The following is a 27,287-nucleotide window of genomic DNA, read 5'->3' as shown; positions in this document are numbered from 1 at the left end:
TAATTATACCCCACAGCTTAATACTGCTCCCACCGGCCTCCGTCCACATGAATGACGTCGGGATTACGGTGTACACGGACAATCCTATCAACCTGATGTGCTAAGGAACATGATTCGTCAGACTAGGCGACCAGTCTCCATTGAACCACGTATAAATTCGATGATCCCGTGCCGACTGCGGTCGTAATTCACGATGTTGTTGGGTCAAGGTGGGAGCACCGACTAGGAGGTGGGGGGAGGGGGAGGGGTCGTCTGCTGTAGATTTCTGTGATCAACCGCGCTAACTCTGAGCAGTGTGCTCCAAGACATTTGGACCTGCACCATCACTGTGCTCAGTTGCCAAATCGCCGCCTCTCCCGCTTTGCAGAGCGTGGCTTTACCGTCCTTCAAACACTTTCCATAGGTTCTGACGACAGCAGCGCGGGAACAGCTGAGCAGTTTCGCTGTTTTCGAGATGTTCGTCTCCTGGCGTCGGCCCATAACAGTGAGCCCTTCGATAAAGTCGCTTATCTCAATTTATTTCCTAAATTCAGCTCGTATATTCGCCGTAATAATTCCCAGTCGGTCTGCTTCGCTTATACGAGGTGATTCAGCTGCCCATATCGATGTTATTTTATGCAGCCGGCAGTGCTATAACTCACCTTCATAAACCATGTATGAGCTTTTCGTATTCTATCGCTCGCTACGCCCAAATTGTTAGTCCCACAGAAAAAAATGAAGGGGACCTTCCTATAGGAAATTCAATGTATATCAATTTTGTACTAGGATATGTTTCCATTAGATGTAGTAGTTTTCGAGTCATTCAAGATAAACGTACAAAAGTGGCCTCTAAACACACCCTCACTCTCACACTCAGCCCCCACTGATCAGGAATTCTGACGTGTTTTTCATGCCACTCCCTCCTTCCATTACAAATACTTGCGACAGCACGAATTATTTCCCACATTTTTCATTTTCATTTGCTGGCCTTATTACACTACCAGCTTAGTCGAGCACTTACATATTGTAAAACTGACGTTTGTGTAAATTTTACCCAACCATTTTGTTAATTTAAAAGCGTAAAATAAACAATTGCGATCGCTGTACTCGTCATGCCACCTCACTACGAAACTGCTTGTAAGGTTTTGTCAATGTAATTTGTTACAGCAAAAATTTTACAAAAATGGTTTTTCTCTCATTAAAATCTTGGACACGTTGAAATTAGCAATCTTAACGAGGAGCCAACTATTATGGTAGCGACATAGGTCAATCAATAGAGATCGAGAAACCTCGAATATCAGGGACAGTTTGGGTAGTCGAAAATTTTTGTATAATGGCTGGAGGGAGTGCTGCGAAAAACATAACAGGTATCCTGACTGTTGAGGGATGAGTGCTGGGAGGAGATGCGTTTGAAGGTCCCTTTGCGCGTTTTTCCTGAATAAATCGAAAACTACGGCTTCTAGCGGTAACAGTACAAAGTTTAACTACATAAAATTTCCTTTATAAAGGTCCCGCTCATTTTTTTCTGTAGGACTAGAAGTTTACGCTTAGCTAGCGAGAGAATGGGAAAATCTCGCGGGTGGTTTTTGAAGGTCATGTATAATGTTAATGGTTGCTTAAATTGACAACAGTAGGGGCAGCTGAAACTTTGTTTACGGTTACCGCTGAATCTTTCGTTACCGCGTGAGGCGCCCCAGCGACGTCAGGCACCCAAGCGCCCTTCAACCTCACATTGTGCCGTGGTGTAAGGTTTCGGCACATGAGAAAAAAAGTTCTATTCCACTCACGACGTGAGCATGAAAACATGGCGCATGTAACATCCCCTTCAGTCCACGCGTCCAGCCAGCTAGACGTTACTTCTCTATTGTTCTTTAAGTGCAAATCTTCGACACTGCATCATGTGTCCAGTACGCTGGACGTTTTATCCGTCTCTGGATCTTTTTCTTCAAATGTTCAAATGTGTGTGAATTCCTAAGGGACGAAACTGCTGAGTTCATCGGTCCCTAGACTTACACATTGCTTAAACTAACTTACGCTAAGAACAACACATACACCCATGCCCGAGGGAGGACTCGAACATCCGACGGGAGCGGCCGCGCAATCCGTCACATGACACCTCTAACCCCGTGGCCACTCCGCGCGGCCCTTTTCTTCTTCATTGACATTTAGTTTCTGCTGTTGGCTACACTGAGATGTTCTGCTCATTGGGTCATGGCTGCACAATGAAGTGGCCTGTAGGAGTCTTCTTCCATTTCGTTGACTTGGCGATAGTGAACTAGCGGGCTTAGTACAGAGAGGATCATCTGCCACTAGGTCCTAGCAGGAAATCAATTATGGATCTACTGTATTTTAAGATTTATTTTGGTGAATCCCTGAGTTCAACTGAAATTGGAACACGACAGGACATTTTCTCCACAGACTCTGAATCGGAATCTCTTGAAGCAGCTCTTAGGAGACGCGTAAAGATAATTCTGGTTGCTGACAGAGATTTTAGGAAAAGTGAGAGTAGACATGTGCCTCTCTGCCCAATTACAGACAAAAATAAATGGATGAGATGCCGAAACGAGGACAAGGACTGCGAAGATAAAACTAGGTTCTTATGCTCAGAAAGCCAAGTATATCTGTGTGTTACTGGTCAGAGAAAATGTTTCTTTGACTTACACAACTGAAAAGTGATTGCGATGTACTAGCAGAATTTCCGAAATATTGATGACTGAAACATGCTTTTCTTGTGGCATACTTCTACAATAGTCTGTAACTAATGTATCTAAATGTTTAAACAGATAGTGAAAAACATAAATTTGTGTTGTTACATCAAAATGGCTCTGAGCACTATGGGACTTAGCTTCTGAGGTCATCAGTCCCCTAGAACTTACAACTACTTAAACCTAACTAACCTAAGGACATCACACACATCCATGCCCGAGACAGGATTCGAACCTGCGACCGTAGTGGTCGTTGTTACTTCCATGGCCATATATCAGGAATGGTCGCTTTGAGGCACGGTGTCCTGCCGCCTGGACATAAAACAATCTCCATTCGGATAAGGAGAAACAAAACATTACCATTACATTGCTGATTTATGACATACATATGACACACCCTCATCAAAAGATAATTGAAATGATAGAAAAATTTTACTTTGGTCTGAAGAGGATATACAAGTATTTTACTTTATAAAAGCTATGTTGTGTTCTCTCAAGATTGGTACTTTGTTACATCAGGCTGCCAATACGCCAGGATTCCACCGACGAACACAGTACTCGCAACTGATAGTACAGAGGATGATGCAGTTGGAGGGACGAATCTCAGCCACGTTACAATTAGTCACGAGATGAGGTTCCAGCTTGGTGACAATGACGCTCATTCGTAAATACTTCGGCGGCTATGAGAGCCGAAATTACGTTCTAGAATACGTCAGACAGCGGCATATAGGATCACCAAGACGAATAATGTTGGTGGTAAACGTAAACTCCTATGTCCGCGCTCCTCTTTCTTTTTTTTATTTCAGGGAATACTGAAAATGACAGCATACAAAGAAAATATCATTCATCCCATTCTGTTGCTGTTATTACTCTGTCGAGGGATGTGCTTCTAGATCGTTAACTTACGCCGTCTTCATGACGAGCGTCAGATCAACTAGAACGCACGATTACTGTACAGGTGCCTCATAAACATGCAGTGCCCATAGCGGGATATCTTCTGTTATTTTTTGAATTCCTGGGCACATCCTGTATCTGATTGTTATCAGAGAAGGGATCTGACCTTACGTGAGGATGTTTAAATGGCCCTGTGGTTGTATCCACACACGATTACAGGAGCGAATTCTAATAGTTGATGTTGTATAAGATACTGAAATTGCTGTCTTCGGCACTTCGTTCGTACGTGTATTACTTTGAAGTTGTGACCACATACAGTTGAAATAGTGCAACATACAGAGTGTAAGAAAACTGATAAATTTCGAGGCCTTGCTGCTTGATTTTTGAGGAACAAATTGAGGACAGCAACCTACGCTCGAGGTTTCGGAGTGTAGAATTTACACTCCTGCATCTAGGCCACCACTTCCACAACTAATATAAATTTGTGCGCTGCTATCTTTGCGATCAGGGGTATATAGTGTTGCTGTGATAAGAGTGGACGCGTTGGACGTCACCTAACGGCGTGAATGCTGCCACGCCCATTCTGAGGAGTTCCTCTTTCGGTTGGTCAGCGTAAAATCTTACGTTTAGCGCCTGGGGGTACCTAGCAGCAGGTGTTAGCCCATATTTCTTTGACGCTCTGTTGCATGTTTAGATGACTTTTACGGAAATAGGTTTCTAATTTCAATTTTTGTTTCCCAATATTTCTTGCACAAACCCACAAAGCTTGTCGATATCAGTACGAAGGCATTCACGACCAGTACCAGTTTCAATGAAACCCTTCTGGGTGTTAAGCAGTATCATAAGGAAACAATAAAAACCGACGTTTCGGCCGTCTCTACTACCATCTTCTTTAGAGATACTCGAGAGCAATAAGTAGCTCTGAAGAGAACCTCTGGAAAAACGGTCGAATCCTCTGGGTTTTGTTTTAGGGTTTCACTGTTTCGTGGCCCAACACTTCAAGGAGTTTCGTTCAAATTAGTCGGTACTGTTTTGTTACATCTTCAATACGGGGTGGGGGTAAAGATCCCGTAAATAAAGTCACAGTAAGGCGTCGAAGGTGGAATTGAGAAAAATTTTCCGTACAATCATGGGTCAGTCGTCAACACAGTGGAGCTACAACCATGAAGCAACAGCTAATCAGCGATTAGCGAGTGTAATTTTATGGTTAAAACTAAAGTGACATAGCTTATGGCAGTTATGCTAAAGAGCGCTCCTACTAATTAAATTGGTCGAAGTTAATAGTTTCAGCTGAAAAGTTAAAGCTAGGACAAAATTTTAAAAAAGGCTATCAACAGGTAATTACGCTAGACGAGAATTTTCTGTGATCTTCACTGGGGAAAGGTTGTCTACGCTAAAAGTACCCGAGCGCAATTATTTTTTGAGATAATTAGCTATACTACGGAACCACCTCTGCAGTAAGCTGGGCAACACGTAGCGCTGTAAAATGCAACGTTATTAAAAATGGATCGCAAAAGTTTTAATTTGTACTGATCTGTGGAGAGCACGAATGATTTTCTGTTCTAACAAGTACAGTTACAGCTTGGTCGGACAAAGCCACACTGATAGAAAAACTAAATACGTACATTTATTGGAAAAATTTATGTACTTTCGCCTCATTTGTCTGTCGTTTTATCCCGTAAATATAACTCGAGACGATGTCCTCTTTCCTGCTCTGATCTTATTATCAAGCTGCCTTCCTGCACCCTCTATCATCATGCAGAATTTGAATCAGAACTCTATTACTGTAAAATCATTTTTCACCACCAGACGGTTTTTGTTTTCTTTACTGATTTGTTGTTGTTGTGGTCTTCAGTCCAAAGACTGGTTTGATGCAGCTCTCCATGGTACTCTATTCTGTGCAAGTCTATGCATCTCGGAGTAACTGCTGCAACCTACATTCCATGGAATCTGCATATTGTATTCATCTTTCATTCTACGGCTTTAACACCCCAAGTTTCCGTCCAGTACTAAATTGGTGATCCCTTGATGCCTCAGAAAGTGTCCTACCAACTGGACCCTTTGTTTGGTCAGGTATTCTCTTCTCCCCAATTCTTTTCAGCACCTCCTCAATATTTATTCGATCTACCATCTCTGCCAGGCACTTAAATGTGATTTGCAGAGTATCCACGTAATCTTCAGCATTCTTCTGTAGCACCACATTTCAAAAGCTTCTGTTCTCTTCTTGTCTAAACTGTTTATCGTCCATGTTTCACTTCCATACATGGCTACAATCCATTCAAATTCTTACAGAAAGGACACCCTGGCACTTAAATCTATACTCGACGTTAACAAATTTCTCTTTTACAGAAACGCTTTTCTTGCCATTGCCAGTCTACATTTTATATCGACTCTACTTCGATAATTATCAGATATTTTGCTACCCAAATAGTAAAAATCATTTACTACTTTAAGTGTCCCATTTCCTAATCTAATTCCCTCAGCATCACTTGATTTAATTCAACTACATTGCTTTATCCTCGTTTTGTTTTTGTTGGTGTTCCTATCATAAACTCCCTTCAAAATACTGTACATTCCGTTGAAGTGGTCTTACAAGTCCTTTTCATGTCCTGACAGACTTCTAGTGTTATTGGTAAACCTCAGAGTTTTGATTTCTGTACAAAATGAAAATAGCAGAGGACCATGTGTAGACCCCTGTGGTACACCACGCCTACCTGCTAACTACTTGCAAGCTGAACGACTGCGCACTGACTCACCCGGCTGCGGCGGCGGCTGCGTACGAGTCGTAGAGGTTGTAGAGCTGCGGCGCGGGGGCGGGGCTGACGGCGGGGTCCACAACATCGGGCTGCGCTTCCGCCTCCGACCCGTCGCGGGACAGCAGCGGCAGCACGGGCCGCGAGCGTGCCGGTCGCAGCCGGCTCAGGATGGAGCCGCCGCTGCGCAGGGCTGTCCACACATAGTGCAACGGCACACCATCACACATACATCATCACCACCATCCCACAAAAAAAGTACAACCAACTGCATGTTCTCTGGATCACAAGTGCGAGCTCTTGCTGTGTAGCGGAACGAGTCAGATGTAATATTTATGGTATACCTTCTCACAGTGGAAGCATAAGCCCAGTGCTGATACGTTTTATTTGTCTTTAGCACATTTGCACTACATACTTAGAAGTAACAAACGCTGCTCTATGTGCGAAGAGCAAGTGTTTTGGAGAAAACGAAGCTTAAAATGTTACGAGTTAGATGAGCGTCACACGAGATTACGACGTGTCGAACAGCGGTATTAGTGCCACCAGCTAAGGTATAAGACTTACAAGTCTGTGTGTACTTCATTTCTTTCGTCATCAGTTAGTTTGAAGCCTAAATAGCAAATCGCATCTGCTGGTATCATCTCATTTCCTAATATAACTTCTCCAGGAACAAATCACTTCATTCGACTGCACTCCATTACATTTTTCCTTATCTTGTTCGACGGAATGTTAAATTCTAATGTTCCTTCCTTTTTCCATATTGTTGACAGTCGTTTTAGAGCCCTTCTTTAAAACATTTACTAATCTGTTCAGGTCCTTTGACGTCACTGATGTTCTATTTTCCTCATCGTCCACCAAATATTTGTATCACTACAGCTAATCATGTATTTTGTTAAAGAGGCGATAATAATAATAATAATAATAATAAAAATCGTTATAGTGGTGTCAAGGTATAATAGAGGAACCTAAGTAATTGTGGTGAAACAAATAGTTGCGTTTTAGGGATACATTCATGTGCTTTTCCAATTAGATTTTGAATACTTCGTCCATAAGAGGCAACATTATGAGGGCAGAGACTCTTGATAGAAACAGATTAAACAAATTCTGCGTCAGTCACTTGGTTATTTTTCCACTACGTGTTTCGATGGATCACAGAAATCTTCAGGTGGAGAACTGTTTATTTACATAACTAGTGTTGGTGAAAGCTACAGACGTCCACTCACAGTAGCTGTGAAAAGGTGTGTTTACTCTTCAACAACACCGGTTATGTAAGTACACAACCCTCCACCTTAAGATGATTCCTGACGTGTACCATCGGAACGCGTAGTAGCAAAATTAACAAGTGACTGACGCAAAAACTGGTTTGTTTCTTAATTAAGTTTTAACAGGCTACATCTTGTAACGATACACGTATTAGCCACTGTGTAAATTCTTAAAGACAAACTTTCCTGTGTTAGTACCGAGGGCATATGTTTCAGCCTATTAATTTTTTAGGTGCTTGAACCACCTTACTGGAAGTAGTAAGAAACGCAAACATTGATCTGTGTAGACAATCATGACCAAGAAAAGCTAGTAAACTATGGTCTGTCTCCCAGTTATTTTATTTGTTTGCCTGCAAACTCTGTGGAAATCTATGACACATATACGATTCCAGTGCTCTGCTAGAGTATTGGCTATTCGTCATAAACAAATCGCATTTCAAAATCAGGATGATGAAAGTTGGGGGTGTAACTGCTGTAAAAGTCAGAATTTTTAATGGAACATTTGGTAACTTTGGGAGGCAGTACCCCACGGCAATACTCTAGTAAAACAGAGGGACTGACAGCTGTACATAATGCAGTTTGTAGGCTACTCTACTAAAAAAGGGACTGACAGGTGTAGCGCAAACAGTCTTTGTTAACGCAGATTGCAACAAAGAGGAAATAAGTATACACTAGTGCTATACTGAAAATGGGGAAAAGCATTTTTCTCAACTAGGAACCTTGTTACAGTGGTATACCATGCAAAGAAATTCTGTATAGAGATCTGATGGGGAGGCAATAAGGACACACGAAAGTTGATGGGCGTAGAAGGACACATTCCAGACAATCAAGACTGAGAAAAAATTATAATCTATATTCTGTCTGCCTGTAGTTTTAATTCCCTGCCTCTAAAGTACATGGAAATAGTAAATTCAGGATCCAATCAAGACATTATAATATTATGTAGCATAGTATAGTATAATAACAAATAGTATATACAGTATTATTTAGTATAGTATCATTTATTATTGTGTTATAGTATTACACAAATGTTATATTAAAGCTGGGGAAACATTTTTCTCAATTTAAAATCTTATTAAAGTCGTATAACATATACGAAATTATAAAAATATGGTTAATACCTAAAGGAACCAATATGTAAAGGAGATTTGAACCATTCCCAAGAACAGATTTCGTTCTGCATTTTGACTACTATAGGCGTAATAAGGAGTCACAAAAGTTGAGTGGTGTAGAGGCACACCTTCCAGATGATTAAGACCAAGAACAGGCCTTAAACTGCGTTCTGTCTGAGTATAGTTTCTATATTTTCTACCTGTAAACTACATGGAGGTTGTTAATACAAACTAAAACAAACACCATACATGTATTTAACGTAAGCATTAGACAGTAAAGTTGGATAATCGTATTTTCGCAATCTTTGATACTGTTCTTCACAATACAATTAAATGCAGGTAGTGGTGAATTAGGGATAATTCTCACGAATAATGCTATTCCACAAATCTTAAGAAAAAGAAAAAAGTATGTAGAACAGACTTACACCATACCCTGCTAAAGAAATTAAACCCCTAACTACAGTTAGTATTTCATGTGTACAAAAACGAAAACTAGAACTGATAAAAGCTTGAATTTTTTTAATAAACAAAAAAAGCGGAAAAAGCTGGAATATACGACGAAAAACTTGCCACAAAGGAGGAATATAAACAGTTACTGGATAAAGAAGCTGTTTCAGGTACGCAGGCAAGGCTTACGTACTACATTCAACACAACGTATGGGAAAATTTAGATAAGTGTGGGTTTTACAAAATATCATTATTTACTGTAAATCCTGATGGGAAGTGATCAGGAATTGGAGTGTTCAGAGAAATCAATTGATCAATGGATGTTCATTGTATTAAAGCATGCACAAAGAAAATTTTTGTCAAGGTCCATTATCATTTGGACAAGCTTAAGAGGGATTGTTACATTGTTCCTAATTGTGGCAGGCAGGACGTTTGTATCTTGTAACACAAGGGTCTCTTGCAGAATTAAAAACAGATGGAGTAACTACACTCAATAGGCATTTGATTGTAAAAGTTATAATCTTAAGTTTCATACAATAATTCCAGAAGAATGTGGGGTAGACGAGCTACCAACAGAAACCCAGGAGGAGGTGGAATGTTTTTACCGTTTTGTAATGAAGGGAATAAGAGGCATGATTAACACTAACAAATGCTTTTTCCTACAGGTATTTCAGGGAAGGTTCAGAGCCCATTGTTAAAGCTATAAAAGAGATATTTAATACCAAGGAATTAGATACATATGTGAATTTTTAGAATTTATCCACACTTTATTTGTCTAATTACTGGTTGGGTAAAGGGCTAAAAGATTTCGATGGAGATTTAAATTATAATTTAAAGATTAAGTTGTGTGTTATTAAAATTGCACTAAGACAACATACATCATTGGTTGTTTTCTGAGTGTAAGTGTAAATACATAAATTAACAAACTTTTAGCACCCAGATATTTGCTTTTTTATTTACTGTGTCTATAGAATAAGTCCTAAAAAGTCTCCTATTTACGGTGTTCTACACATGTATTTTTGTTGGTAACATTAAACACAGAAGTTGCACATCATATCTTAGAGTCAAGTGTAAATGTTCGACTTCTCTCTGTGAAATACAACGTCACACTAACAGTAGCATTTCACGTATATGAGATGGACAACATGTGATATCCAGAGGAAAGTAAGTAATGTGTAAGTGAAGTTTCAGTAGTGATGCATATTTGATTATTGGTATGGAGAACTGTTAATCAGTTATACTTTCATCATTAAAAATTATTGTTTTTGAGATGTACATCGCTTCTATTACTATAATTTTTAGGTCACAATTTTGTGATCATCCACCTGTGCTCACATCCTGAGGGTCTTGATACCTCAGAACTTTACACAAAATGTTGCCAGCCACAACATCAGAGTAACCAGAAGAAAGTCTTCTATTAAAGAAATACCTGGCGCCTACTAAGATGTTATACTGGGAATGTGAAGATTGCAAATGAGGAATACGTGAATGGAAAACGCTGTATAATAGGGATCGAATTGGATAAAGGATATATAGGTGAGGGCTTTGCTTTGTTGGAATACTGGCTATCCTTCTTATTATTAATGTTCTTCTCAAAATATACCAATTAAACAAATAGCGTTCAAGACTAATTCGCGACCGCTGTATCGAATGAACACGTAAAATTCCAATTTAAAAACAATTAATTCCTAGCGAGAAGAAGTGCAGAGCTTTCATGCATCAAATATGTAACGAGTAGCATTTGTCTGGGCTGTCTTCAGCTACAGATTACCAATATATACCAAAACACTTGACGATTATTTTATGAGAGACATATTGTGTCTCTGATCGCTAAGATAGGGTAGGTGTCCAGGCTGTTCTTTCTGGATAGTGTATGGTGCTCCAGGCATGGAATGTCACAACCGTTACATCACCTTCTTCCAGGATAATACAGAAAATCACTGGAACGAGTACTGGCATCTTGAGTATCACATCAGATCCCTGGCACTCTCTCATCTAATATCCACTATTCGATGTCTAGATACTTTTAATCAAATGGTGTAAACCACCAATGACGAATTTCAGTATACCTAGTAACTCAGTATCTATTGCCACCTACAATAACTCCGAAAGTATGACAGTAGCTGAAAAGTTTGTGGGACAAATGTTGCATGGGACAACGGGGGCAATAATTTGAAGTTGTTTTTTTGTTGCTAGGTGGGGTCACGTGGGAGATATGAAGGTGAGCTCTGTTTTCTTAATTGGAATGCTATAGTTTGGTACTTATTTTCCGATAGCGACTATCGAGACGAATCCAATGTTGTGTAACAGTAAGGTCTTTGAAGGTCAATGAAGGTCAAAAAGGTGGCACGCATGTCCATTTACAGAAGGTGTTCGAAGTGATGACCATTGGTACCAATGCAATGCTACAATTTCCATCGTCGAATCGAGCGAATGTAAATGATGTATTTCTTCAAAGAACAAGTCGATTTGCTTCTCATATACGGAGAACGCCAACGAAATTCAGTGAGAGCTAGAGACTTATATGGTGAAAGATATCTTCAACGTACTCACCCTGCACGTCGTACATTGAAATATGTGTATGATACATTGAGAGCAAGCGAATATTTATCGCATCGGAAACATATCCGGTAAAGGAAAGTTACTAACGAGGAAACGGAAATTGGTACTCCTACCACTGTGGTTCGAGATCCTTGAGTTAGTTCACGTCAAATCGCAAGGGAATCTGGCATAAGCCAGAGTAGTGTTGTTCGTGTTCTGTATCGCCATAAATATCATCCTTACTATATCAATCTCCTCCAGGAATTAACTGGTACGATTTGTATGCGTCGCACTGAATTCTGCCAATGGGCTCAACTTCAGATTCAGAGTGATGACACATGTATTCATTTGATTTTATTTACTGACGAGGCTACACTCAGAAGCCATGGAAATGTTAATTTGCGTAACATACATTATTGGGCAACTGAAAATCCATGTCGGCTGCTGCAAGTTGCGCACCAAAAACCGTGGCCGGTGAATGTATGGTGTGGGATTCTGGAGGACAGAATTATAGGCCCCTATTTCATGGAAGGAAATCTTAATGCTAGGAAGTACACCACATTCCTGCAAGAAACATCAGGTCTCTCATATCTCTGACGCGATCCCATCTAGCAACAAAAAGCCAACGTCATATATGGTCCCCGCTATCCCATGCAACTTTTGTCCCACAAACTTTTCAGCTCCTATCATACTTTCAGAGATATTGTTGGTGCAATAGTTAGTGACTCACCCTGTATATTACAGCTCATGTAGCAATCTTCACTGTACAGGTCCTCCCACAGAAAATTAATTTCTGAATATATTACCAACGAGAAATATCAGCGTTATAAAAATTATTGGAGTTGCTCCCTGTGGAGTGCAAGGGTGTTGAACAGGTAGCAACGTGCGGTACATTGCTTCAATTATCTGTACGCCTTCCCAGGGAATTCTGCTACTTCCGCTACATGTACACTTGTAGCCGGTTTTGAACACTGCCGGGATCGCCTCCATAGAAGCAAAATGGGTAGGGTCCTTGCGCATACAATGGCGGCACCGACAGTGGCACGGCAGCTAATACTGGGAAGAGTTGCACGTGATCTCGGAGACAATCATATGCGCGACTTCACATTTTTGTTTCTTTTAAATAAAGGCCATGCCTATTCTACTTCAATCCCATTCCCAGGGTGGGATTTTTAAATCGTCCTATGGGCCTAGATCAATGGGGGAGAGGGTCGTGACAAGTTGTAGGTATCAGGTTACAAAGTGACCTTGAATTTACCACACTCATTTACCCTAGATGCGTGGGCAGTGACCTCGATTGACCTTGGGTCCTTAATCTCCCAGAGCATGCCTAGGATAGAAATGGTACATCCCCAGTGCTGCTATACAACATACAAAATATTCAGAGGTACTGTATGCAGTTTCTTTCGGAGTTCATGAACAGCTCTTAAATGTAATGTCTGTTATGTTTTATATTTATTCGGTTTAACGCAATAGTTGAAATACGCTTTATCTCGCTGGAAGAAATTTGATAGCAAGGTATGTCAAATTTACAAATAAAATAAGTTATGCAAGGTTATTGAGGTTATCAGTAAAATTGCAAATTGGAAAACATCTAAATGACCTGATTTCTAGAATACACAATTCTTCCCGGTTGATAGCGTGAATCAATAGGACAGTTGTCATGTTGATGGCACAAATTAATATGTAGTTGAAGTTTGTAGGGGTACTACTATCGATATTGGTGTGACGTCGTCAATCGAAGTCATTAGGCATCGTTGGTTGTATGGAACATTCTGAAATGAGAACGCTTTTTTCGGCAGGAGACTTTGTGTTTTATGTTTCGTTTACCAATACCCAAGAGCTTTTACGCGGGGTGAGAGCAGTCGCTTTTCGGGTTTCGCGTGGGACGCTCGTATGCAGCCGAATCACACCAGTAACATATGAACAGTTTGTACGGGATCATAAACATAAGTTTGGAAGTTCTCAGTGGAATGGTAGGGCAACAGTGAATGATACAACGGCTTATTCGTGGAGGGCACGAGCAATTACGAAATAAGTACATTGTCGGACTGTTTTACTATCTGAACAGTTAATAAGGATTCCATAAACTGCTATTTTGGGATAGTTTGAATTAGGAAAAGCAATACAACAATGGCAAACTGCAGTGTGAAAGTGGGACTAATTTTAACTCATAATATGAGCATGGTTGTGTCCAGCAGTTATTAGGAAGTGCGTTACTTATCAACTCAATAAATGAGGTAAATCTTACCAACTTTAAGAGCCTATTACACTTATAATTGAAGACCTGTAATATTCGTAAGAAAAAGACATCTCGCTCAGTTATCGTATGAAACACGTTCTCTGCGTTAGCCATCCCTTACCCGTGTCCTATCGCCGAAAAGAGACATCTTTCAATTAAGAATCAGCAAAACGTGGTAGAAGGGAAATTACAATATAATGAAACAACTTGAATAATTAAATCATTAAAATTCTTTAATATTACAAATTGACATTTTAGGGCAATCTGTTTAAACAATACAGTACTGTGTCCGGACAAAAGCAAAAATTTTACCCCTTTAAATTTTCATTCACACTCTGGATTTAATATCAGTAAAAACACGATAAGGGGATGTATACTTCACTCTGTTTCCTTAAAAAGCTGTTATGTCGTTCTTAATCGACTACGCAATATATTCAACTATACTATGAGACAGTAGGTTGTAGAAACTGACAATGCCGTAAGAGAGCAAAGCACCTCCTCGCCTTTCGCAAGAACTTTTATCGCCTTTCGGTATGGCTGTGCCTCCTTTGTGAAAACGCCGACGAAGCCCATAACAAAGACCGCGACACAATATCAGTCTCGAAGAATCTCTTCGGCAGAGCGACCGAGATATTGCATCGCTTCGGTTGATATTTTCCCCTATACAACACCAGCGCTTTATTCAGTTGCCACAATTTCCTATTCAGTAGACGGCCTCCTCGAAATTCCGCATTCGTCTGTCCAAAATACTTTACAGTTGCTATAAATAATCAGATATTTTCAGGATGTACGTGCAGGTCAGAAAGTCTTTATATCCCCACACGTGCAAGACTATACGATCTCTTACTAATTCCATAGAATGTGTATTCAGTAATAGCCTGCGTGCCTCTTCCTTTTATTTGTATTTGAACTTTTCTGCTGGCATGGGCAACGATCACACGGTTATCTCCACTTCTTAATTTTTTTTGTTTTGCCGGTATTTTTTTCTTCTCTGCCTCATTCCTGCACGCTCTTGTTCAGAGAATTCTCTTCCTGTTCTTCAACTCCTTCTTCTTGATATGTCGTAGGATAGGTACAGAATTCTTGCCCTTTTTTGCTCTGAACTTCTCTCTGTTTCGTATATCTTCTTTACTGATCTCATACATCCCGTTATCCTGAATTACATTTTCAGCCTTGGGGACATTTTTGTGTGTCATCCTGGTTGGTCTTTGACGTATTTGCTATCCTATCTCATTTCGTTCGTGTAATATGTCAAAGAAAGCCACACTCCGTTGCTTTATTATTGCTGACATCTTTTCAAATTTTAATTTCTCGTTTAATCACATTTGAGATGTAAACTCTTGTGCTGTTATATTTTTCGCCACCGGAAATATCCATTTTCTTTCTTGCTGTTTCTGATACTCCCTCTCTGACAATTCTGTTTGTAGCATATCAACATTTAAGTTTGAGTACGGAACGATGGAGTCTACTTTTGGAGTGATTTCTAAATGTTCATGCAGACTCTGTATGGTGTCTCATTGATCATCTACTGCCTTCTCATTAAGGGTCAGAGTGAGAATTTCACCTAAGTACTCAATCTTCCGTGTTCCGCTGATGTCTGTACATCTAGTCCTCATCTTCCTGTTTGGCTCTTTTACATCTTTTTAGTGTATTCTGCGTTTGGGAATGAAATTATTTGTAATGCTGTCTTCTCCGCTGTTTCTTTCAAACTGTGTTCTAAATAGTGATTTTTCGAGAAAAATAGTAAATCATCTGCAAATCTGTCTGAGATACTGTGTGGACTCTTTTCTTTCTGCCATCCTTGTATTATATTCTCCAGGACGCGATTAAATACGACTGGGGAAAATCCATCAACGTGTCTAACTGTTATTTTGATTTAAATGGGCCTGACAGCTCCTCTGAGTATGTGAGTTTTGATTATGTGTTCGCTAACATTTGCTTCCTAATTGCTCTTGTCATCAAAATATCCACGGGTGTACTGCCGGTCTACAGTGTCCAACGGGCACAATATTTCGGCGATCATACATGTCGCCATCGTCAGGTGAACTGACGGACTGAGCTCCTGTGAACGTGCCGGCACGGAGATCCGTACGCTATGGCTGCTCAGGGGGAACTGGGTTCGGTCGAGGCGGCGGCCGATTTAAATACCCTCCGCCCGCGGCGCGCTCCCTCCGCTGTCCGCGCGCCGCGCCGCGGTCGCGCGGTGGAACAGATTGTGACGGCGTCTGAGATGACGTCTGAGTGATGGCTCTGTCCGCCGTGGTCGTCACAACTATACGTTTGCTCGATTTACCCTTGATTAACCTCAATGCTCTTGTCATGTCATCTATTCCAATCTATTTCAGCACTTTTAGATGAGTGTCTGGGTGTATGGAGTCATTCGCTATCTTAGAGTCAAGAAATGTCAAAAGGACTTTTTTTTCTACTGCTACCATTGTCGTTTTGATCGAGTTCTTAAACGTGAAGATGTTTCTTCTCCATGACCATCATTTTCTGAATCTTGCATCGTACTTTTTCAATTTCTCATGTATTTTTGTCGTATTTCTAATATGTCATGCTTTGGGCAATACGTTGTACGTGATTAAACTGGAACATATTTGTGATTGCTGACGTTTATTTTGCCCGCTTTCTTATGTAACGAGTGAATTACAGCACCTCTCCAAATAACTACGACGTTTCCTGTGTGCCAAATACTCGTTTTTTTAAACAGCCACTGTAGCGTTTCTAGTTCTTTGCCTCCTGCATACTTAACAAGCTTCAAGACGATTAAGTCTTTGCAGATATTTTGATATTCATTAGGCCCACTTTTTTAAAAATTTCCATCATTCTGCAGGGATTTAGACGGAAAGTTTAAGCAATGATTCTTGGAAAGTCAGATCATCCCGAAGAGCTTCGCGACTGATGAGGTTCTTGAAACACTTGGTCACTTTGTTGGAATTATGTTTTTCGTGCAAAATTAATAGAAAGTTTGTAAAATCAGAAGCTTTTACTTTATTAATTCTCAGTTTTTGCTACAACAATAGTGTAAGGGGGATATGGACGGACTAAAGCAATTTTAGCCTTTCGCTGCTACATTTCTAGCGGTCGTTCGCCTCCTCTCTCACCTGGCGTTGCTGACCCATGATATCTTTATACGGCGTCTTTCTTGGTAAATAGTGTTCGAAACGTAACAAAACTTTTCGTTGTGTGTACTGCTCCACGGCAGTCACAACAAAATCCATTTAAAAAACGATATCCCGCTCATGATGATTACCAGTATTCACGAACTCTTGTCTAAAAACAAGGTGAAAGTTTTTGCATTAATATGAAAAATTTCATCATTTAACAACATAAATGTCATCATGTGAACCCAGCTGGACGCATGTTTACCAGTAATCCTCCACAGGATTAAGGTTAGTTGTATGGAAACCTACGTAAATTAAGAGTAATACCATTGAATAGCTTCTGCGAAAACTGGGCATTTGCAGTAAAAATACATAAACTGAAAGACCGAAATTTTAACTTGTCGTATGAAATTTATTATTTCTAATGTTACGTTATGTTTAGTGAAAACACTCTTCCCCGTATCGTGGGACGTCTTATTGATTGTTATTATCAAGTGACAGATGCCATCTCCTTATTAAAGCCACTTTTTGTATATTTTTTGTTTCACCTACTGATCCTCGTATTTCCAATGAGCCCAGCTTGGAAAGTTGTTTCACTGTACGTTTTTCAAAGCTCACCCGCTCCTTCTTAGGTACCTCATCTAGATTGATTCTAAAAGTATATTACACAGGTCCCGAAATTTTCTGTCTTCATCTCATCAAATACACAGCCAGACAGTAAGGAGATGGGACAGATCTTCGCTTCTTGCTGATACATCTTCAGTCAGTGTTAATGCATTACCGATAGGAGAACATTACGTTGTGTTACTTAAGACCGTCATCCAGAACTCCAGGATTATATTGATATCCCACACATTTTACACTGTAAGTTTCTCATAACGCTAAAAGATGTTTCCTTAATTGAAATAGTGTAATTATTCCACTTTCACGGACTGCAGGTGCTGACTGGTATGGATGTTACAGAAGCACCAGTTTCATAGATTATCGATATGAAGTACTACCACAAATTATTTACAGAGGAATGGAAAGTTTGCCAATACCTGACTGTTGGGAAGATCAGTTTGGGTTCCACAGGAAAATAAAAACATGAGAAAAAATCATTGAATTAACTCAGGTGATAGTGAGGGAATTAGACAAGCACATGAAAGACAAATTAGGAGATGAATTTAGCTAGTTGGGTAAAAAACGATCGACGATAGCCGAAACATAGAGGACATAATTGGAAACTGGCTTTACCAAGGAAAAAATTAGGGAAAAGAAGGAATTTGTTAACATCTGATGTTAATTCAAGTTTTAGGAAGTGTTTCTGAAAGCACCTGTGTGGAATATAACCTTGGACTTTAGTGAAATAGGGACAAAATGTTCAGAAAAGACGAGAATAGAAGCTTGTTGAATTATAACGCCACAGAAGAATACTGAAGATTGGATCAGTAGAGTGGGTCGCTAATGAGGAGATACTGAATCGAATTGGGGAGAAAAGAAATATATGGTCCAACAACACAAAGAAGGAAACTGTTGATAGGACACATCGTGAGTCATCAAGGAATAGTGCATTTGGTCATGGAGATAATTGTACTGCGTGGCGGGTGTGTGTGTGTGTGTGTGAGTATGGGGGGGGGGGGTGATCAAGTCTATAGTAGGCAAGTTCCCTTGGATGTAGGACGTAAAACAATAGTTAAGCAAAGATGACAGACTTCCACTGTATTAACTGTCGTTGACAAGATAGACATTGGATTGAAGGCCTCAACAACAAACCGTACAATCGAAGATTCGTAGGTACTGATATTCCATTGGGAGAGGTAACCAAAAGCAGGTCTGGCTACGTCACTTTCGATTCAGTCGTTTCCTTACCCGAGTTCGTTACGTAAAATGAAACATTTCTTGCTCTCAATCTGCTTTGAAAGTTTGCACCGCCATCAGGAAAACACTCTTGAACAGGATCGACCAGCATGATCAGCTGTACCAAAAAATTGGCATTCGAACTGAGGACCACAACTACCCCAACTCAAACACCTTTTTGTTATATCAACTGCACATTCGTGGTAAATACTAGTTACCTTTATTATATATTACTTAAAGATTTGTCTTCGTTTTGTCATTATTCTTCTGCAGAGCAATGAAAACTACAGCCATTCTGAGTAAACACACTGACGAAAAAACACCTAAACATAATTGATGTGGAGTAACGATATTTCGCGAATACATTTGTCTACGTGACATGTTTAAGTGATTCACACTGCAAGATTCCAGGTTAACGTAAACGTGAGATAAGACATTGCAAATAAGAAATACTGATACATTGATAACAGGTGTAACTGGAAAAATCTTGAATGAAACCATGCAAACGTGCATGCATTGTGATGTATAGGTGCAGGACGCCAGTGAGTCGCATCGAGTTCCATGCCTGTTGCACCCAGTAGAGGGGCGGTTAATGCTGGTAGTGAATGACACTGGAGATATCGACCGATGATGTCCCATATGAGCTCGACTGGAGACATATACAGGGTTATTACAAATGATTGAAGCGATTTCACAGCTCTACAATAACTTTATTATTTGAGATATTTTCACAATGCTTTGCACACACATACAAAAACTCAAAAAGTTTGTTTAGGCATTCACAAATGTTCGATATGTGCCCCTTTAGTGATTCGGCAGACATCAAGCCGATAATCAAGTTCCTCCCACACTCGGCGCAGCATGGCCCCATCAATGAGTTCGAAAGCATCGTTGATGCGAGCTCGCAGTTCTGGCACGTTTCTTGGTAGAGGAGGTTTAAACACTGAATCTTTCACTTAACCCCACAGAAAGAAATCGCATGGGGTTAAGTCGGGAGAGCGTGGAGGCCATGACATGAATTGCTGATCATGATCTCCACCACGACTGATCCATCGGTTTTCCAATCTCCTGTTTAAGAAATGCCGAATGTCATGATGGAAGTGCGGTGGAGCACCATCCTGTTGAAAGATGAAGTCGGCGCTGTCGGTCTCCAGTTGTGGCATGAGCCAATTTTCCAGCATGTCCAGATACACGTGTCCTGTAACGTTTTTTTCGCAGAAGAAAAAGGGGCCGTAAACTTTAAACCGTGAGATTGCACAAAACACGTTAACTTTTGGTGAATTGCGAATTTGCTGCACGAATGCGTGAGGATTCTCTACCGCCCAGATTCGCACATTGTGTCTGTTCACTTCACCATTAAGAAAAAAATGTTGCTTCATCACTGAAAACAAGTTTCGCACTGAAAGCATCCTCTTCCATGAGCTGTTGCAACCGCGCCGAAAATTCAAAGCGTTTGACTTTGTCATCGGGTGTCAGGGCTTGTAGCAATAGCAAACGGTAAGGCTTCTGCTTTAGCCTTTTCCGTAAGATTTTCCAAACCGTTGGCTGTGGTACGTTTAGCTCCCTGCTTGCTTTGTTCATCGACTTCCGCGGGCTACGCGTGAAACATGCCCGCACGCGTTCAACCGTTTCTTCGCTCACTGCAGGCCGACCCGTTGATTTCCCCTTTCAGAGGCATCCAGAAGCTTTAAACTGCGCATACCATCGTCGAATGGAGTTAGCACTTGGTGGATCTTTGTTGAACTTCGTCCTGAAGTGTCATTGCACTGTTATGACTGACTGATGTGAGTGCATTTCAAGCACGACATACGCTTTCTCGGCTTCTGTCGCCATTTTGTCTCACTGCGCTCTCGAGCGCTCTGGCGGCAGAAACCTGAAGTGCGGCTTCAGCCGAACAAACCTTTATGAGTTTTTCTACGTATCTGTAGTGTGTCGTGACCACATGTCAATGAATGGAGCTACAGTGAATTTATGAAATCGCTTCAGTCATTTGTAATAGCCCTGTATAATAAACGAGCAGTAGAAGAAAACATGTGAACACACTTTAAAGCATGTTGGATTACAACGGTTGTATGTGGGTGAGCGTTACCCTTTGGAAAATGCCCCCGAGATTGTCGTTCATGAATGGCAGCACAACAGGTCGAATCAGCAGACTAATGTACAAATTTGCAGTCAGGGTGCGTAGGACAACCACATGAGTGCTCCTAGTGTCGTACGTAATAGCATCGCAGATCATAATTCCAGGCAGGTGTATACCCAGTGCGCCTAGGGAGCACACAGTTTGGTTGCTGGCCCTCAGCTGGTCTCCTCCTAATCAACACACGGCCGTCACTGGCACACAGACAGAACCAGTTGTCATCAGAAGACACAACAGACCTCCAGGCCTCCAATGGGCTCTCGCTTGACTCCACTGTAGTCGTATATGTTAGTGCTTTGGCATCAGTGGAATGCACGCTACAGGGCGTCAGACTGGGTGCTCTCATTGAAGTAAACGGTTTGTAACAGTTCGTTGTGTCACTTTGGTGCCAGCTGCTGCTCAATTTGCTGTTGCAATACGATGCGCTTCAGCCATACGCTGAAGACGATGGTTTTCCCTGTCGATAGTGTCATCGTCCTGGAACTGGTGTTCTTGAGACTGTACATACTCGTGACCAGCTCTGCCAGATATCATGTACAGGGCCTACATTTCTGCCAAGCCTTTCTGCAATATCGCAGAAACAACATACCGTTTCCCGTAACCCTACCACACGACCTCGTCCGAACTCAGTAAGGTGTTGATAATGGAGTCTTTGTCGCATCAAAGGCATTCTGGATTAACATCAACTCACCACGTCCGTTACGGCGTGTGTTTAAAACAAACCTGATTCGATCCGCATTGTGGCGCTACTTGCGCTACTCTTATGTGACTGCCGCTAAATTTGAACAGACATCATCCTTCAAATGTAGAAACACACCTGTCAGCTTTCGTTGAGCGGCACAATTCCTTCTTGGTGTTGTGATTCTTTTCCGTCAGTGTAGTATCGGAAATACGCCTGTTCAGATGCGTCAATGAAATGCCGAGCTAATCGGCAACGGGGATCAATAAGAAACATACGATAAAACCATCAATAAAGTAATACGTCTGAACTTGATTCGGATTTTCCTGTCACAAATACCACAATTCGTATTACTGACGGGAAGCCATCGAGTGAAACGGATGTTACATTTGAGATTCCCCAAGAAAGCATTATAAGTCGACTGTTGTTCTTAATATGTTACATATAAACAACTTAGGAGACAATCTAAGCAGCCCTATTACATTGTTTGCAGATAACAGAGTCGTTCATCGTCTAGTAAAATCTTCAGTACCTAAAAATGAATTCTAAAATGGCTTAGACAAGATATTTCCTTCGTGTGAAAATTGTCAATGGACCCTATGCAATAAAGAGTGTGAGGTCCTCCAAAAGAGAACTAAGAAACAGCGTTACATTTCGGTTACACAATAAAACACATAAATTTAAAGGCTGTCGTTTCAACCTAACAGTAATGAAACCATTACGTTTTATTGGCAGAGCACGTAGAAGATGCAACAAATTTACGTAAGATACTCAGTATACTACGCTTGTCCGCCCCTTCTAGGGTACTGCTGAGTGTTATCAGATCCTCACCAAATAGGTTTTACATAATACTTCCAGAAAGTTCTAAGGAGGGCATCCCGATTTGTATTATCATTAAATACGGAAAGAGCGTTCATGGATATGATAAGAGAGGTGAGGTGACCATCACTAAAATAAAGGCCATTTTTCGTTGAGCCGAGATGATTGCACGACATTTCAATGACAAACTTTCTCATGCTGAAAGATTTTGTCGACTCTCACTTTCATAGGGGGAAAGAACCATTATAATGAAATAAGGGAGATCGAGGTCACACGAAAATATTTACAAGTTCATTTTTTCCACATGCTTTTCGACAGTGGAGCGGTAGAGCTATGGATTAAAGTCGTTTTATGAACTCGCTGCCACGCAGTTGTGTGTTAAATGAGGAGTAATAACGTCGCTGTAGATACAGGTGTAACTCTGCTTACGCGCTAATTGACATCCTTCTTGGTAATGTCACTGTTGTTGTAAAAGGTGGTCACAACGCGTGTTACCTGTGTTAACCACAAACATTAAGAAACTTCTTTGTGGAAGACGCCACACCAGTGAAACAAATAACTTGGGAACGAAACACTTCATAGAGAGGGCTGTTCATTTAAAACGAGGAAAATGACTGTCCTGTGCATTAGATAGTTTCGAAAACGTACCTGCTCAAATAAGTCAGACTAATTCGTGAGCAGTCAGCCCACTTCAGAATACTTGTGATAAATTTTACTGACACTGATCGTTGATTAACGTGAGATTCGCGTCTGTATTAAGGTAAAATTTAATAAAAAAGAGTTCATATATGTGTTTGTTGATAATTTTACGCGTTAATCTCGTGAGATCCAACTGTATTAGTCCGTGTTTTAAATGCTTCAAATCATTGAGAAATGTGTTGCGTAATTCTGGAACGTCTGCCACAACGGCCTGTGGCGGCACATAGGTCTACTGGATTCGGAGTTTTCTGACTGATCTGTTAACTCTCGCACGTACGGTGTCCCGTGTGAATCGTACATAGCTGGTTTCCAGGAATTCATTATGTTCTTGTCCTTCTATGCAAAAAGTGATAATTAGCGTGCATCACATGTGAAAACAAGGTAACAGTCACACAGAATTTTGTATCGCTATTATTCACGGGTATATTTTTGGAAAGATAAGAGCTCTTACAGCAATACGAAATCTTAATATGAAGTAATGTGAGGCTGTCGGTCAATATTGTTTGAAATAACACACCAGATTATTGCACGCAGAGTACAAATCATTATTTCAAGATATGTGCACTTATTTTCGAAACTGCGTTGATGTTAACCATAACGAAATAACAGGAACGGTAGCGAACGTTAGGTAGGAAAGAAAGATACAAGGTTTATTTAAAAATTTAACACCACGGCGTGTATAAACAAAAGACGACAAATACAACTACGGACTTTTCGCTGTGAACAAATGAGGTATCAGATGGGATTGCTTCCTTTCTCGGCGAATTACAATGATGCAATCTACTCCGGTTGTGGACCGAGTCGTGGTACCTCGTTGTTGCGACGTTTCGACGTGTTTCTCACTCGTCTTCTTCAAGCGAAGTGTCGGTTTCATTTCCAGCTCGTTCATTTATAGCCGCTGTGCTGTAGACTGTTCTGCTGAAGGTCCAACGGGTGTGCCCATCGGATTCAGTCATCAAAGAGACTGCGTAAACAAGAGTACACGACCGTCTTTCAACTGGAGACAGCGGTTTCCAGCTGAGCTCCGCACAGTATGTAGCATCAGTAAAAATACCGCAGGATCGCTGTGTTGCGAAAGCGACGTAGGCAGCTGGTGGAACAATGAGGCAGGGCCAAGGCTCGACGCATGGATTCCTCCACCCTACCGGAAGGTCCTCCTGCCACTAGCTGCAGTTTCTCTTCTGGAGGCATGCAACTGGCTCACCCCCTTGGACCTTCATCAGATACGTCTGCTGACTATAAAGAAATTAACTGGACATAAACCCGAGAATTAGTCTGAAGAGTAGGAGTAGGAAACTAGTGGAAATGTTGCGAAGGCTGATAGCTCGGGAAGATTCTATCGATTTATCGAATTATTCAGGATGATCCATGTAACTATGAGGATTAGAGGGACTCTTAAGAGGGGGATGTTAGTTAAAAACACATGCTATTTAAAAGATGCACCAGATCTACAACTCTGCATGAAATTAGCACATTTACACTTACTTTTACGGAATTTCAAAATTTTATTTTCAAAACAAGTACATATACCTCTTTCTCAGAAACTGTACAAGGTATTTCTATAAATTTTTCCATGTGTGATCTCTTTGCCCACAGTAAGTACCTCACATGATGTTTTTGAATATATCGAATAGGAGAATTTTAATAACTTTTCAGTTTTAATTCTTTAAGTATAATAAGCAAAATCTCAAGCACTTGGCCCCATATCTCAACTTACACCGGTACTTTCAAATTTTACTCTTGAGATAACATTTAATAGGTGTATAGAAATAAGAGTACAAAGATTCATAATTCTAGCCTTCATAGATTATGAGAAAAAGATACATAAACCTCAAGAAACATAATTTTCAGTAAATGCAATTTACAGTTCAACCCAAAGCTTTTTCTGATATCACATCTTCAGAAGGTCTGAGATTTGTACCCAGGATCCTCTTTTTCCTCTGGTCACTTGTTTCCGCATTCCTTCCTTTACCAGGACCTCAACTGACTTTTCAGCTGCAGAGAGGCGCTATAAATTTGTTTTTCCCAAGATAAAAAGAAATGTTGAAATGTGTGTGAAATCTTATGGAACTTGACTGCTAAGGTCATCAGTCCCTAAGCTTACACACTACTTAACCTAAATTATCCTAAGGACAAACACACACACCCATGCCCGAGGGAGGACTCAAACCTCCCCTGGGACCAGCTGCACAGTCCATGACTGCATTTCTCAAGATACCTTGAGCGAAATTTTCTATCTTAAAGGTCTTTCTCTCTAGAACCTTCTTATTCCCTGCGTTCCCAAATTAAATACAATAAATATATCTTATGTTGCAATTATGACAACTGCAGCAGATGAAAATGTGAGTTTAGGACTTTGTTTCCACATGAGTGAATTTAGAGACTCATTGGGATTCTGTACTGTGCCATTTACAGACATTTGTAGACTCATAGCTGATCTATAAAACTTGTATCACAGTCTTCTAGACATATGCCACGCAAGTTTGCTTGAAAGGAATCTGTGAAATCGTTGTTTACCTAGCTAGTATTGAGTGGTTGCTTCAAAAAGCGGGCATGGCAGGAAGACCATGTCCACATTTAATTATTTTTCAAGGACATCAGATGTCATTTCCTTATTGAAATTTTGTGAACTTACTGTCCGAGAGTTCTGTGACTGAATAAAAAATAAATTTAAAAATCACATTTTCGGTCAATTTTAAGAAAGGATTTGATGGTGAAAAACTGTTAATGAAAGTGGATTTGAAAGTAAATTAATTTAGTTAATTTAACTGATATTGGCTCTGAGATGTATACACATCGCCTGTTCCTCTCATTACCGATTATTATATTAAAAATTTCTTCATAGTAGTTTCAATTTAGATGAGATAAATTGTAACATAGCAAATATACAGGAAAGTGTATCTAGGAAGAGGTCCAAGATGTAACATGTTAGTAAAGTATTTCACTTACACTGAAATTTTTTTTTTGCAGATCAGTATGTCCTGTTTATTGTTTTTTTGTATTTATTTCATTATTTGATAGAAATAATTTTATTGTAATATATTGTCTTGCTACAGTTTTAGAACTGATTTTTTATGTTATTATTTACTGGTTATGTAATTGGTTTATGTAATATTAGTTTAAATTTGTTAAAGAAAATTTAATTTCTTGTATCATTTGTTTCAGAGTTCATCAAAATATTGCTGATTACTTATTTTGCATGTTGTAGGCTGATTTACAAATAATTTATAGTCAATGTATCATACTTACTGTTAAGTTATTTGTACAAATGAAATATTAATCCTTTTCTAAGATATATAGTTTTCTAAGATAAAAAGATGGACACCCAGTTCTAAGCAAAGAGGGGAAAACAGAAAGGTGGAAGGAGTATATAGAGGGTCTATACAAGGGCGATGTACTTGAGGACAATATTATGGAAATGGAAGAGGATGTAGATGAAGATGAAATGGGAGATACGATAGTGCGTGAAGAGTTTGACAGAGCACTGAAAGACCTGAGTCGAAACAAGGCCCTGGGAGTAGACAACATTGCATTAGAACTACTGACGGCCTTGGGAGAACCAGTCCTGACAAAACTCTACCATCTGGTGAGCAAGATGTACGAGACAGGCGAAATACCCTCAGACTTCAAGAAGAATATAATAATTCCAATCCCAGAGAAAGCAGGTGTTGACAGATGCGAAAATTACCGAACTATCAGTTTAATAAGTCACAGCTGCAAAATACTAACGCGAATTTAACAGACGAATGGAAAAACTACGTTTCTAGCATTTGTAGACTTAGAGAAAGCTTTTGACAATGTTGACTGGAATACTCTCTTTCAAATTCTAAAGGTGGCAGGGGTAAAATACAGGGAGCGAAAGGCTATTTATAATTTGTACAGAAACAAGATGGCAGTTATAAGAGTCGAGGGGCATGAAAGGGAAGCAGTGGTTGGGAAGGGAGTGAGACAGGGTAGTAGCCTCTCCCCAATGTTATTCAATCTGTATATTGAGCAAGCAGTAAAGGAAACAAAAGAAAAATTCGGAGTAGGTATTAAAATCCATGGAGAAGAAATAAAAACTTTGAGGTTCGCC

At 40.2% G+C, this 27,287-nt stretch overlaps 1 protein-coding gene across 1 annotated transcript in view; it reads right to left on the bottom strand.

The window, feature by feature from the left end:
* LOC124620058 (KH domain-containing, RNA-binding, signal transduction-associated protein 2-like) overlaps positions 1–27,287 on the bottom strand; it is a 328,914-nt gene that overhangs the window by 26,906 nt on the left and 274,721 nt on the right. Inside the window, exon 7 of the mRNA XM_047146726.1 lies at positions 6,335–6,524. Coding sequence (XP_047002682.1) covers positions 6,335–6,524 — 190 coding nt within the window. The remainder of the gene's footprint in view (positions 1–6,334; positions 6,525–27,287) is intronic.

Source organism: Schistocerca americana, chromosome 6, assembly GCF_021461395.2.
Source record: "Schistocerca americana isolate TAMUIC-IGC-003095 chromosome 6, iqSchAmer2.1, whole genome shotgun sequence".
Lineage (NCBI taxonomy): Eukaryota > Metazoa > Arthropoda > Insecta > Orthoptera > Acrididae > Schistocerca > Schistocerca americana.
Note: the sequence above shows the minus strand (reverse complement) of the source record. Positions and strands in the feature narration are given on the sequence as shown.